Source organism: Oryctolagus cuniculus, chromosome 11, assembly GCF_051225735.1.
Source record: "Oryctolagus cuniculus isolate XC-2025 breed Fujian yellow rabbit chromosome 11, ASM5122573v1, whole genome shotgun sequence".
Classification (NCBI taxonomy): Eukaryota; Metazoa; Chordata; class Mammalia; order Lagomorpha; family Leporidae; genus Oryctolagus; species Oryctolagus cuniculus.
Genome location: NC_142877.1, coordinates 97,378,280 through 97,392,146, shown reverse-complemented (window position 1 = coordinate 97,392,146; position 13,867 = coordinate 97,378,280). Strand labels below are relative to the sequence as shown.

The 13,867-nt window shown below is 37.8% G+C and overlaps 1 protein-coding gene across 12 annotated transcripts in view; it reads left to right on the top strand.

Annotated features, from left to right (window-relative positions):
- Positions 1-13,867, top strand: part of CEP83 (centrosomal protein 83) — a 194,503-nt gene that overhangs the window by 135,556 nt on the left and 45,080 nt on the right. For all 12 annotated transcript variants that reach the window (XR_016216931.1, XR_016216930.1, XR_011380198.2 and 9 more), the window contains 2 exons: positions 4,132-4,383; positions 7,046-7,177. Coding sequence is in view for 9 of the 12 variants with exons in the window: in XM_089308763.1 (XP_089164889.1) it covers positions 4,132-4,383; positions 7,046-7,177 (384 nt within the window). In the remaining 3 variants the exon portion in view is untranslated. The remainder of the gene's footprint in view (positions 1-4,131; positions 4,384-7,045; positions 7,178-13,867) is intronic.

Genomic DNA, 13,867 nt, shown 5'->3' with positions numbered 1-13,867 from the left:
ATGCAACATAAGCCATATCCTCGGCTTTAAAATAAACCTTAAGAAACTTGAAACACTTGAAATTATCCAGAGCGAGTTCTCAGATCACAAAAGGATCAAAGTAGGAAATAGCATAAAAGTAACATAAATTATCAAACACAGGGAAATGAAATGATATGCTTCAAATAATTTGAGTTAAAGAAGTTTCAATAAAAAATTGCAATGAGATATTTCAGAAAATACATTGAAAATGGAAGTATAGGCATGAAAAATTCTTGGACACAGCTAAAGTAGTGCTGAGAGAAATATTTATAACACTAAATGAATGTGTTAAAAAAGGAAAATATCAAGTCAGTAAGCTCTCTTCTCTAGAACCTACAAAAGGTTATCAAAAATAAAACTGAGGCAAGCATAAGGAAGGACATAATAAATATAAGAGAAGAAATCAATAAAGTTGAAAACAGAGAAAATCAATGAAGCGAAAAGCTGACAAACTTCTAGCAAGACTGACAAAGACAGAAGACATTACCTCTATCAGAAATGAAACAATATTCCCTCATGACCTTGCAGACTTTAAAAGGTACTAAGGGAACCCTGTAAACAACTCTACCCAAATATATTTGACAGTGTATGTGAACTGGATCACTTTTTAAAATGGCACAGACTTTATAACTCACTCCATTTGAAATAGGTAATTTAAATAGGCATATATAACTATTAGGAAAATTGAACCTGTAATTTAAAAACTTCCCCCAAATAACTGTTTTACTAGAGAATTCTATCAAGTATTTAAAGAAAAGTTAAGATCAATTCTATACAGTGTCTTCCAGAAAACAGAAGGGTGTTACCATTGACATAAGCATAGCATTTCTGTATCATTCCTTGCAATAATACATTGCAGATGAACCGACTGTTACCTGAAAATAAAAAGTGTAATTAAAAAGCCAGAAGGAAAAAGACACTTTGTACAGAATAACAAAGATACGAACGACAACAGATTTCTTTTTGAAATGATACAAGCCAGAATAAAGCAGAGGAATAACTTTAAGGTTTGACAGACAAAAAGGAACCTCGTCAGTTTGATTCCACAGCTTGCTCTCTTCCCGATTTTCTAGTGCTGTGCTGTAAAGGTAATAAACAAAGCTGGATGGAGCAGTAGGGTGTACCACCTTTCCCTTTTGTATGCCCTGGGGAGTTGGAGTGCTACCGTCATGTTTTGAAAAGGAAATCAACCACTGCTCCTATTCCTTGGTCTGTTTCTTTGCCATTTCCTTTATTTCAACAAGTTTTTGAAAAGTGAAATTGGTTAATACTTCATCTTACCTGTCAAGCTGGTGTTTATAGAGAATAAAGTTAATGTAGAGGTAACTGCAATACTGGCAGATTTGGATAATAACTGTCAGAAGAAAGTCAAAGAAAACCTTATGGAAATTTAAAGGAAGGATCGAGAAAACAACAAACTGAAGACATCGGGAAGGTGATTGAGAGCACAGGAAGAGGAGAGACCTGAGGACGTATCTAAGATTCCTGCCCAATTAGTGGATAAGAGGGTGTCATGGTGGTGATTGAATGTGAAAAGCTTGTCAGCAGCAGAGGTTGGTTTGTTTGCTCGTCTGCTGCGTTGTGTCCTGTCCAAAACAGTGCCGAGTATATAGTAAGTACCAGGTAAATATTTTTTGTGTAGAGAAATTAGAAGGCAATGATCACCAGTTTTGGTTAAGAATCATTTGATAATAAGCTCTGGTTTTGAAGTCATAAACATGTAATGTAATCTTGACTGTGCAATTAGCTACTTGTCATCCAGTATCAGAGCTTCAGCTATCACTTTAGCTACCATTTGAATGCCTTTTAAAACTGCTGGAGAGAGGGATAATATAGGAAAACATTAGCTGTGTGACTTTGTATTGTAAAATGAGTATTGTATGAGAAAATTGTGTCACTGTTGATTTCATAGGTAGAGCCCTTAAATCAATACTTGATACATAGTAATGAGTACCCAGTAAGGGCACCGTTTTCTGAACCGGGGTTGCACATTCACTCCTGAGCTGTCACACACTAATGTAGCACATTAAAATTATATATGGATTACCTTTTACAAAAGTGAAATAGTGTGTTAAAGATAATTCAGCTCAAACCCTTCATTTAAACTGATATCAGAATGAAAGTGTAACTTAAATAAAGTAATACAGCCAGCTCAAGAAAAAACTACAGAGAAAAAAAAAGTAGTGAAGGACCAAACCAGAGGGTAATGATCATTTGTAGAGTATGGGATGAAAAATCGGAGAGAGATACTTATTAATTAGGCTTTTGAACACTTGCCTGTGAATACTGCAGTTATCGTCAAGGATAAATTTTATTTGATGGGGGAAAATGGCATTTGCCTACTGGATAGCTCTCTGTATTTCCAATTGACATCTTTAATTCAGCATGTCCAAAACCAAGATAGAATCAATCTATGTTAAGACTGAAAAGAATCTTAAGGGGTTGGTGCTGTGGCCTAGCAGGTTATGCCGCTGCTTGCAGTGCTGGTATCCCATATGGGCGTGGGTTCGTTTCCCGGCTGCTCCACTTCCAATCTAGCTCCCTGCTGACACACCTGGGAAACCAATGAAAGATGGCCTAAGTGCTTGGACCCCCTGCACCCACATGGGAGACACAGATGAAGCTCCTGGCTCTTGGCTTTAACCTGGCCCAGCCTCAGCCATTGTTGTCATTTGGAGAGTGAACAGCAGATGGAAGATCCTTCTCTCTCTGCCTCTGCCTCTATCTCTGCAACTCTGCCTTTCAAATAAATAAACACATCTTTAAAAAATGAGGGGGTGGGGCAGCATTGCGGCCTAGTGGGTAAAGCTGCAGCCTATAGTGCCTGCATCCCATATGGATGCTGGTTCTCACCCCGGCTGCTCCACTTTTGATCCAGCTCTCTGCTAATGCCCCTGGGAAAACAACAGAAGATGGCACAAGTGCTTGGGCCCCTGCACCCATTTGGGAGTCCTGGAAGAAGCTCCTGGCTCCTAGCTTTGGATTGGCCCAGCTCCAACTGTTGCGCCCATTTAGGAGGTGAACTAGCTGATGGAAGATCTCTGTCTCTCCCTCTCTCCTTCTGTAGAGGACCCCTAGTTCAGTATACCATTTATAGATGAAGAAAACAGCCTACTCCACAGTGGAGGTCTCACACTTCTGAGATTCATACATAGCTCTGTGTCTCAGGCCATTTTTGCTTAAGTTGCACAGCATTCCCTTTTGGCTGGGAGTTGAGTCTTTGAAATTCATCCTGACTACAAAAACTGTTGAATTGTGTCCTTAAGTTGAATCCTATGAAGTTCAGTGAATACAAAGAGATGTGGTGGTGGTGATGGTAGGGCATTGGTAGGTGGGGAGAGCGAGAAGGGAAGAATGAGTTCTGTCCTGATTGCTTGGCCATCTGAAATGTGGAAACAAGGAACCAAGCAAGTGCCTCTGAGGTTAGGAAGCAGTTTGAGAGCCCATGGGGTCTGGCAATGATAATAGGAATGAACGACAAAGGGACTGGTGTCTCTGCTCTCTAGATTACTCAGTAACTTTAGCATGTGCCTGGGAGTAACCATGTACAGTTCTTTATTGAATCTAAGAAATAAGAACTAAGCCATCATTACAACTAAGACTTTAGCAAATACTCAGCTATCATTTAAATACTTTAATTGATCACATTTGTATTTACACAGACAAGTAGCTTTGGTGTTCATTAGTTGCCTTGAAATAGATAATTTTGTTAGTGTGGATGTAGTGCACAATTACTGCCAAATGAGAAGCTTAGCAGTAGTTAGCGTTTAGGTCTTACATGAACCCCTGTAATGTTCGATAAACTTTAGATTTCTTAATGTACTTTAATTCATTATTTTATAGCATTATTTGTAATTTTGAATTTTAGTCAGCAGCTGATTAAGTTCTGTGCTGGACATCATGGGGAGAAGGAAAATGTCCTTTCATTGGAGTCTTGCTGAGTACAGGATGAAGTGTGTGACAGTTTCGAGTCTTTCCTTTTTACTTCATTTTACCACCTGAGCGTTCATATTGCATAATTTTTAATTTTATTTTACTGACTTGTTAAGCATGTTCATGACTAAAAATTCAGTAATTTAAGCTGTATGCTTTCTGTCAAATTATTATTAGATTGCCAGGCTGGAGAAAGATAAAGAAGAACTACATAACCAGCTGCTTAGTGTTGATCCTGCGAAAGATAGCAAACAAGTAGAACAACTTATTGGAGAAAAAGTCCGGTTGTGTCAGAAGTTAAAATGTTTGGAGACTGAAGTAGCAGAATTAAGAGCTGAAAAAGAGAACTCTGGTGCTCAGGTAGAAAATATCCAAAGAATACAGGTGCGGCAGTTGGCTGAGATGCAGGCGACTGTCAGATCCCTGGAGGTAAGATTTTAATTGCTTCCCAGTAGACTGTTAAATAACTTTTTAAAAGTGCAATTGACAAGCCTTTAATTTTTAGAACATAAATGTGTGCTCACCAATCTAATGCTGACGCATTTGTGGAGTCCCAAGAGTGTGTATTCTTTTTTCTAAAGAACAAAGGTATTGATTCATAAGCAGTGGCTATGCTACATGTTTACAAAGGAATATTGTTTGAGAGTCAAGTCACCTATCTGAAATAACTCTTCCAATGCCACAGAATAGAATATGTAAAAATCCAAGAAAGTAGTTGAATTTCAGAAAACTTAAAGTTCTCCCAAAGTAGAAAGAATAATTTCTTCCAAAAACAGTAAGTTCCTTAAACTTAAAATCTTAAGTCCTGTTTGAGCAGAAATACGTATATTTTATGACAGCTTTTTACTGAAGTAATAAAATTCAATGTGGCTTCTAATGCATACAAGCCTTTACTGAATTATTTTCTTTAGTTTGTTAGAAAAAGGTAAGTGTTGGCAGACCCAGGCTGGTACTCCTGGAGGTACTTCCTTTGAAAAGTCTCAATTTTCATAAGATTCAGATATTCTTGTTTCTCCTAGTTCTTAGTGCCTAACATGCAGTAAATATACCGATTTTGATTTATTTTATACCTTTCAAAGTTGATTCCCTGCCCTCTCCCTCCTCATGGAATAGCTGTGAAGTGATTTGGGTTAGAGGGAAATTTATTGGCTGTCTAGTTTGTAGTTAAAATCAAATATAAAATAGTGATTCTTTTTTCTAGCCAGCAAGCTGGTATACTGATATATTTTGAAGAGTAGAAGTCGCTTTTTAATTTTTTGGATGAAGCTTCTGTCAGTATTTGCTGATTTCTTGAATTGAAGTTGTCAGTACCATTGGACCTTAGTCACAAGACGACTCAGAGTGGGACTGTGTATGTTTCCATCTTTCCAAATGTATTCATACAGTGACAGAATAAGAGAGATGATTGCAAGTGAATAAGTATGTGGTCCCAGTGTGAAACTTTTTATTGAGGTTGTCTAAAGTGATTATTTTCAGGTCAAATTGAATATGACAGAAGATGGATGGTTCATCTGTGAAATTTTCAGAAGAACCTATATTTGATTTTTGTCAGGTGAAATGAAAATAAGCATGTGACAGCAATTGTTTCTTCTTCAGCTTTCTTGGCTCTCATTGTGCTCAGAGAGTACCATTTTGATATTTGAATTATTTGTTGAGCACGTTCCTTGTATTTAAGATACATAGGAAAGGAGATTTACTTACTTATTTTGAGAAAAGCCAGAGTTACACAGAGAAGGAGAGGCAGAGAGGCGGACAGAGAGAGAGAGAGGTCTTCCATCCACTGGTTCACTCCACAATTGGCTGAAATGGCCAGAGCTGCACCAGTCTGAAGCTAGGAGCCAGGAGCTTCTTTTGGGTCTCCCACACGGGTGCAGGGGCCCAAGGACTTGGGCCATCTTCTACTGCTTTCCCAGGCCATAGCAGAGAGCTGGATTGGAAGTAGAGCAGACAGAACTTAAACCGACGCCCATATAGGATGCTGGCACAGCAGGTGTTGGCTTCACCCACTACGCCACAGTGCTGACCCCAAGAAAGGAGATTTAAATGCCAAAACATTTTTTGTTTTAATTGTTGAAATATTTTTAAAAGCTTGCATCCCTCATTAAAGAGTACTGTATTATCTATCAGAACATTTTTGACAACTTAGACGTTAAGACTTTTTTTTTTAGATGTATTTATTTCTGTTTGAAAGGCAGAATTACAGAGAGAGCAAAACAAGGAAAGAGAGAGGGGGAGAGGAGAGAAGGAAAGGAAGAGAGTGAGAGAGAGAGAAAAGGAGCAAGTAAGCTCGATGTTCCATCCTCTGGTTCACTCCTCAGTTGGCCAAAACAGCCAGATCTAACCTAGGAACCAGGAACTTCATCCAGGTCTCTCAGGTGGGTGGCTGGGTCCCAGGTACTTGGGCCATCTTCCACTACCCTTCCCAGTTACATATACAGGAAGCTGGATTGGTAGTGCGGCAGCCAGGACTTGAACTGGCACCCTTGTGGGATGCAGGCATTGCAGATGGCGACTTAACCTGCTGTGTGACCACACTGGCCCCTTGTTAAGATTTTAATTATGTGATGGTGTCAGGAGCTTTTCTGCTCATATTCAAAAGGCCTCAGCTTCACTGAGGATTTTGTAGTTTTGTCTTGCCCTCTTCCTTTTAAATTCTAAAATCTGTTGATATTTTATTAAAAGTTTTCACTTTGGGTAAGTACTATTGTCATTGACCCTTTCTTCTACATTATGTTTTTTCATATCTGTTATAGACTGGACACCAAAAAATGTTTGAAGTATGTCAACATTAAAAGTGACTGCATATCAAATGAACCCCTTAAGTACTTTATTTCATGGAGAAGTATATGAGCTTTCATTTTGTTGATGACAGTTGGCATGTTGTTTGTCCAGATACCTTTCTTGCATATTTACTGTAGCAAATATCTTTAATTTGGATTCTGCTGATAAAGGAAACTCTTGCTACTTTGGTCCATGCTAGTATTGTTGTGGTTTTGAATAATTCTTGTATAATTATACATGTATTTAAAGTAGTGCTTATTTTATTTTTATATAATTGAAAAATTTTAAAAATACTTTGTTTTACCAAAAGGCTGAAAAACAGTCAGCTAAGCTACATGCTGAACACTTGGAAAAAGAGCTACAATCAAACAGTGAACAAAATACTCTTTTAATTAGTAAATTGCATAAAGCTGAAGGAGAAATAACTACATTGACAAGTAAAGTAAGTTGTCTTATGCTTCTTTTCATTCTTTAGAGTGCGTGTTTACTTTTTTAAAATTTTTTATTTATTTATTTATTTATTGACAGGCAGAGTGGACAGTGAGAGAGAGAGAGACAGAGAGAAAGGTCTTCCTTTGCCGTTGGTTCACCCTCCAATGGCCACCGCGGCTGGCACGCTGTGGCCGGTGCACCGCACTGATCCGATGGCAGGAGCCAGGTGCTTCTTCTGGTCTCCCATGGGGTGCAGGGCCCAAGCACTTGGGCCATCCTCCACTGCACTCCCTGGCCACAGCAGAGAGCTGGCCTGGAAGAGGGGCAACTGGGACAGAATCCGGCACCCCGACCGGGACTAGAACCCGGTGTGCCGGCACCACAAGGCGGAGGATTAGCCTAGTGAGCCGTGGCGCCGGCCCAGCTTGTTTGCTTTATAATGTAGAATGATAATGGACTTTGTTTATGGTAGTTTAGTTCTCTATATTGAAACTTGTTTTAGTGTATCATTGTACTTTCCAAGAAACTAATGCATTGATCAATAAAGTAAATCTAATACTTCATTCTTCATACTGCACAGTGACAAATTTTGTGCTTCAATAGTTTGAGTCTCTATACTGAAACCTTTTTATCCTGTCATTCTACCTTCCAAATACATGGAGAATCTAATTCTTATCACTTTCACTGTGTCCTGATCTCTTTAGGTCCAATTTTTACCTTTCAGTTTTGTTTATTTGAAAGACACAGATGGGGCAGGATTGTAAACAGACAGTAAAAGCTTCTATCTGCTGGTTCACTCCTCAGACACTTGAAATAGTGGGAACTGGTCCAGACCAAAGTTAGAGTCAGAGACTTAAAATAAGTCTCCCAAGTGGAGGGCAGGGAGCCAACCACTTGAGCTATCATTTGCTACTTCCCAGGGACTGCACTGACAGGAAGCTGAAATTTGGAGCCGGAACCAGGAATTGAATGCAGGCACTCCAACAGAGGGTGTGGGTGTCCCAACTGGTGTTTTAATTGCTAAATTGAATGCTTTCCTCTAGGCTCAGTTTTTAATGATAATTTTCTTTCTTTTTAAAGATTTATTTATTTATTTCAAAGTCAGAGTTACGTAGAGAAGGAGAGGCAGAGAGAAAGAGAGAGGTCTTCCATCTGCTGGTTCACTCCCCAATTGGCCACAATGGCCAGAGCTGTGGTGACTTGTACTGTCTTCTACTGTTTTTCCAGGCCATAGCAGGAAGCTGGAAGGGAAGTGGAGCAGCCGGGACTTGAACTGGTGCCCATATGGGATGCCAGCACTGCAGGTGGCAGCTTTACCCTTTACGCCACAGCACCGGCCCCTAGTGATAACTTTCTAACTGGTGTTTCCACTCTGTCCACTCAGAGCCTTATATGATCTGGCTCTTGCTATTCTTTCCTCAGCCATCACCATCCATTTTTCCTCCTTTTCACTTCCTGTTCTCCACTCTCACTGGCCTTTTTGCTCTTCTTTGGGCTAGTTCTCCTCTACATGAGGGCCTTTGTGCATGTATGCATGGCATTTTTCTCTAAGGTCCCTGCATAGCTTCTTTCTTCGTCTTCAGATATTAACTAATCACAGAGGCCTACCTGGGCTTCACTTTGGAAATTAATACCTTCCCTCTTCTGCTTCACTATTTTCTTTATCTTCTTTATTTTTCTTCACAGATTTTAATATTATCTGATTTTTTTTACTTTTTTTAAGATTTATTTATTTATTTATTGAAAGGCAGAGTTACAGAGAGGCAGAGAGAGAGAGAGTCTTCTATCCGCTGGTTCACTCCCCAAAAGCCACAACAGTGAGGAGCTTCTTACAGGTCTCCCACGTGGGTACAGGGGCCCAAGGACTTGGGCCATCTTCTACTGCTTTCCCAGGCATAGCAGAGAGCTGGATCCGGAAGTGGCGCCTGATTGGGATACCAGCACTGCAGGTGGTGGCTTTACTGGCTACGCCACAGCGCTGGCCCCTTACTTTTTTTTCCTCTCTCGTTTTCTTTCCCTCCACCCTTCCTCCTCAACCAAATGTAAGCTCCAAGAGAGCAGGGACATTGTTTTTGCCACTACACTTATCTCTGACTCCTAAGATAATGCTGGCACAAAATAGTTACTCTATAAGTATTTCTTCAGTGAATAAATTAATATTAATACATAATCTGCATTTATGTTATCTTTAAAGCATCAAAATAATTTGAATGTTCCCAAAATGTCTTTTGAATACAAAGATTTTTTAAGAATTATTTTATTTATTTGAAAGAGTTGCAGAGAGAGGTAGAGACACAGAGAGAGGTCTTCCATCTGCTGGTTCACTTCCCAGATGTCTGCAACGTCCAGAGTTGTGCCAATCTGAAGCCTGGAGCCGGGAGCTTCCTCTGGGTCTCTCACATGGGCGAGGGGCCTCAGGACTTGGGCCATCTTCAACTGCTTTCCCAGGCCGTAGCAGAGAGCTGGATTGGAAGAGGAGCAGCCGGGACTAGAACTGGTGCCCACATGGGATGTTGGAGCTTTAGGCCAGGGCGTTAACCCACTGCACCACAGCACTGGCCCCACAAATATTTTTTTTTTAGATACTTAAAGTTGTTTTTACCTCAAATATAATACGTGCAGGAAATCTAGTAACCAGAAATAGAGTAGTATACATCTTATAGAGTATCAGCTCTGGAGTCTGAAAGACTGCATTCAAATTTTAATTCTTCCCCTTACTAGGTGTGTGACCTTGGGCGATTTATTTTTCTAAGAAACTAGTATCTTTTCTATAAAATGGAAGTAATCCTTACCTTACTGAGTTGTAGCAAAAATTAAATGAAATGTTATGCACAAGAGTTAGCAAATAATTACTTAAATATTAAATATTATTAGGATTTGGGCATCTCTAAAAATTTGGAAATAAGACTGGTTTGTGGGTCAGTAAAGCCATGCATTCCTATCAGGGCAGAGTTGTATAACGCTATCTTAAAACAAAGGTGGCTCCCGGACCAAAAGGTTTTTTCTGTTGCCTCTTAGAAATATAGGAATTTGTCTAAAGTAATAACATAGTCATTATAATCTCCCAGTTCTTTGACTGAGAAGACTAAGAGACAGTGTTTATAACTCAGATGAGAAAGTTTTAATCAGAAGAATTTTAACAGTTAGTGATGAAAATGATAATGGCAATGGTTATATACTAATGATATGCTTAAATAAGAAAATGATGTAACAGAAAGAATATAGAATTTGGAGCCATTGATTATCTTCCTCACTGTATTAGTAATTGTAAATTTAGGCCAACTACTTAATATCATTGGGAGCCAGTTTTCTCATAGATGAAAAGGGGCAGTTTAAGATTGTGACTTGCTAGAAAATAAGTTATCTTTTTTAAATATTGATTTATTTGAGAGGCAGAGTTCCAGACAGAGAGAGGGAGATACAGAGAGATCTTCCATCTGCTGGTTCACTCCCCAAATGAACACCAATGGCCGGAGCTGGGCTGCTCTGAAGCCAGGAGCCAGGAGCTTTATCTGGGTCTCCTACATGGGTGCAGGGGCCCAAAATTTGAGCCAATTTCTACTGTTTTCCCAGGCCATTAGCAGGAAGCTGGGTCGAAAGTGAAGTAACCGGAACTCAAACCTGCGCCCATATAAGATGCCGGTACCACAGGCAAGAGGCTTAGCCTACCGCGCCACAGTGCAGTCCCCAATAAGTTATTAATTTGATTGTTTCCTTATTAAGTAGGTTACTTATACATTCAGCAGATACATATTGAATGCTTATAATTGTAGTTTACAAAAAAGTGCACGGAAAACACAAAGAAGCTAATTCAGGATAGAGACAGTTCTGTCAGGTTTCTAATTCTGGTATAATTATTTTCCATTTTGTAAAATAATATTGAGTACTCAATGCTTGCAACAAATTGTTCTGAACTTGAGTAGCTAGACTGTACTACTGGAATAGCCAGACCCTTAGGTGTAGTGACAGGACATTGGGAATGCGGTTTCCTCCTGGAGCTCCTCACTCTCTGGGAGGTTACCAAGTGCTTCTCCTGCAGCACTTTTCACTTGAGCCGTTGACTCAGCTGTGGGCAGATTCTGATTTCTTTCCTTTTTTTTCTGTACATATATGCTTCTCCACTCTGTTGCCTTTTGGAGTTACAGTATTAGATGATTTCTCCTGAAGGAAGAGCAGCAGTTTAGTATAGTGTTATTTATTTCTCTTGTGCTTATTTATGAGCATATAGTGCTAAGAGTTGCTTGTCTTTCTAAAAGCATACTTGCATTATTTTGCATATAAATGCAGAATTAGAAACCAGGGTTCCATGGGAAAGATCAGTTTTAAAATAATATTTCAAACATGACTGTCACAGTTTTCTTTGCAACTTGAAATTTTAATCAATATTTTGCAATTCTAGCAAATGGTTCTTTGCAATGCAAAAGAACACCTGGGGTGTTACTCGAATTTGTAAATGTTTTTTAGGTTCTAAAGCAAAGTTATGTCAGTGTGACTATCAGTGTCCTTTATTAAAAGATATTATTAAAGATGGCTTGCAAATGATGACCTTGAAACTATTTCACTTTCAATAAGGTCAGTTCTTCTGGTTACCTCATGAAATACTTGATCTTTAGAACTTAAAAAATAGTTGTAGGAAGCAGTTGCACACAGTTATCTTTGTTAGCTAAGTTCCTGAGGTCTTAACATCTTAGAAATTGGATGATGATCAGAACTGAAAGGACATTTCTTAGGAATTTGCATATAGATCTTCTTGAGTAATACACTTAAAAGCTGTTTCTTGCATGTATTGTTTGGTAATATGCTTTTTGTAGACATGCATATTTTAACAGATTCTGTACCCCTGTAACATGACTGTTACCACTGTTTTTGTCATTTATTACAATTTTGTTAGTAGTAATCTTCAAATACTAGGGCCTTGAATCTCTTAAAATTTTATTAAACATTTTAACATTGTGCATCTTATTTAGAGAAAGGGCCCTAGATTTCCTAGATTTTCGGGACCTGATCACAAAGAAGATTAAGAATCAGAGATCTCAAGGTAGAAAGAAACCTTACTATGACTACTTAGGATTTGATTCCAATTACTCAAAGTAAAACACTATTAATTGTCATTATTATGTAATAAATATGTAACTTTTTCATTTTAAACATAAAATTTAGTTCCTTTTAGTATATTTTTAGAGTTAACAGTTGTTGTTAGTATAAATGCATTATTTTAGGATTATAGAAATGACACTGAAAAAACCCTCAAAATTTATAGTTGAGTATGGAGAAGATGAGTGAATTGCTTGGGCACATACCACTAGTTTAATAGCAAAAATAGATCTGGAAGTCAAACTTGTACTGTCCAGTGTCCTTTCAGGTTCAGGAATTACAGTTTAGTTGAAAATATTTTCTCATTTCAGTAAATTTCAAGGTGAAATGAGTTAGAAAATAGTTTTTCTTTTCCCTAATTCTTGAAGTTACTGTGAAATGCACCAGCTTTTCACACAATAAGATGGCTCTATAATTTTCCACTAGGAGTTGAAAGCAGCTACATTGTGGTTTGTTAATGAACTGCTGTGTCATTCTTAACCTTTTCCAGTTAGCATATAATATCAGGTTATAATTACATTTGTCATACAATGATTAGATTTTCATTGTACTTGTATTTTTCAGTTTTAAAGCATTTATAATTTAAATTTAATCTATTCATGAAATTATAATGTAATAAAGTCCAATCTATAGGAAGTTTAAGTATTAAAATAATTATAATTTCTTAGTTGTGTTCATGTAGTTACATATCATTTTGTGAGTTTTTTTTTTTTCTAGAAAAGAACTTCAGAAAGGAGATTTAAAAATACAAAACTAGTGTCAGCACAAGGTAGCCATTTTATGTAGTATCATTTTAAAAGTCAACAAGTTAATTTGGAAGGGTATCTTTTTGTAGCTAGAAGTATAAAGGCAATATAATACTTACCTTTCTTTTGATTTTCTTAATTGAAGATTTTTCAAGACCCATTCCTTGCAATGTTTGCAGGACCTTCACAGATGAAATCTCTCCCAGTAAGACACCTGTGTCTTCTTTCCTTATCCTTTTTGACTGTAGGGCCTTTTCTTGGTTTGTGTCTAACTCTCAGCCTCAGTTTTTATGGAGTTTTATTGGACTGTAAATTACCTTTTACCCTCCTCTTCCTACATCTCACATTTTACATATTTAACTTGTATAATTTTTATAATTTTTTTGCTCTGAATCCATAATTTTATGTATTATAATATATGAGACTATAGATTTATATAACCTGTAGATCTGTTTCAGTTAAATTATTTTTATATTATATCGAATTTTAAAAGCACCTTTTCAGAGGTAAGACAATGAAAAATGTTAGAGAGTAGTGCCTTTGACTGGAGGGACAAAGTTTTCTTGGTTGTTCTATGTCCATTTCCTAAAATACTACTGGGCACATAATAGTGTTCAGTACATATTTATTGAGTGATTACTACTTATGAACTAGAATTATTCAGCCTTCAAAAGAAATGTCTTAGCCAAGATTAAAAAATGATATATAATGGTTTAATTATTTGAAAAGCATTGACAATTACTCATTCACTTGAGGCTGTAAAGAAATCAAGTTTTGGCAAAAAGAAAATTAAATTAGGTTTACACAAGTTATTCTTGCTCCTTCCTGCTCCCTCATACATTCATACACATACACATATA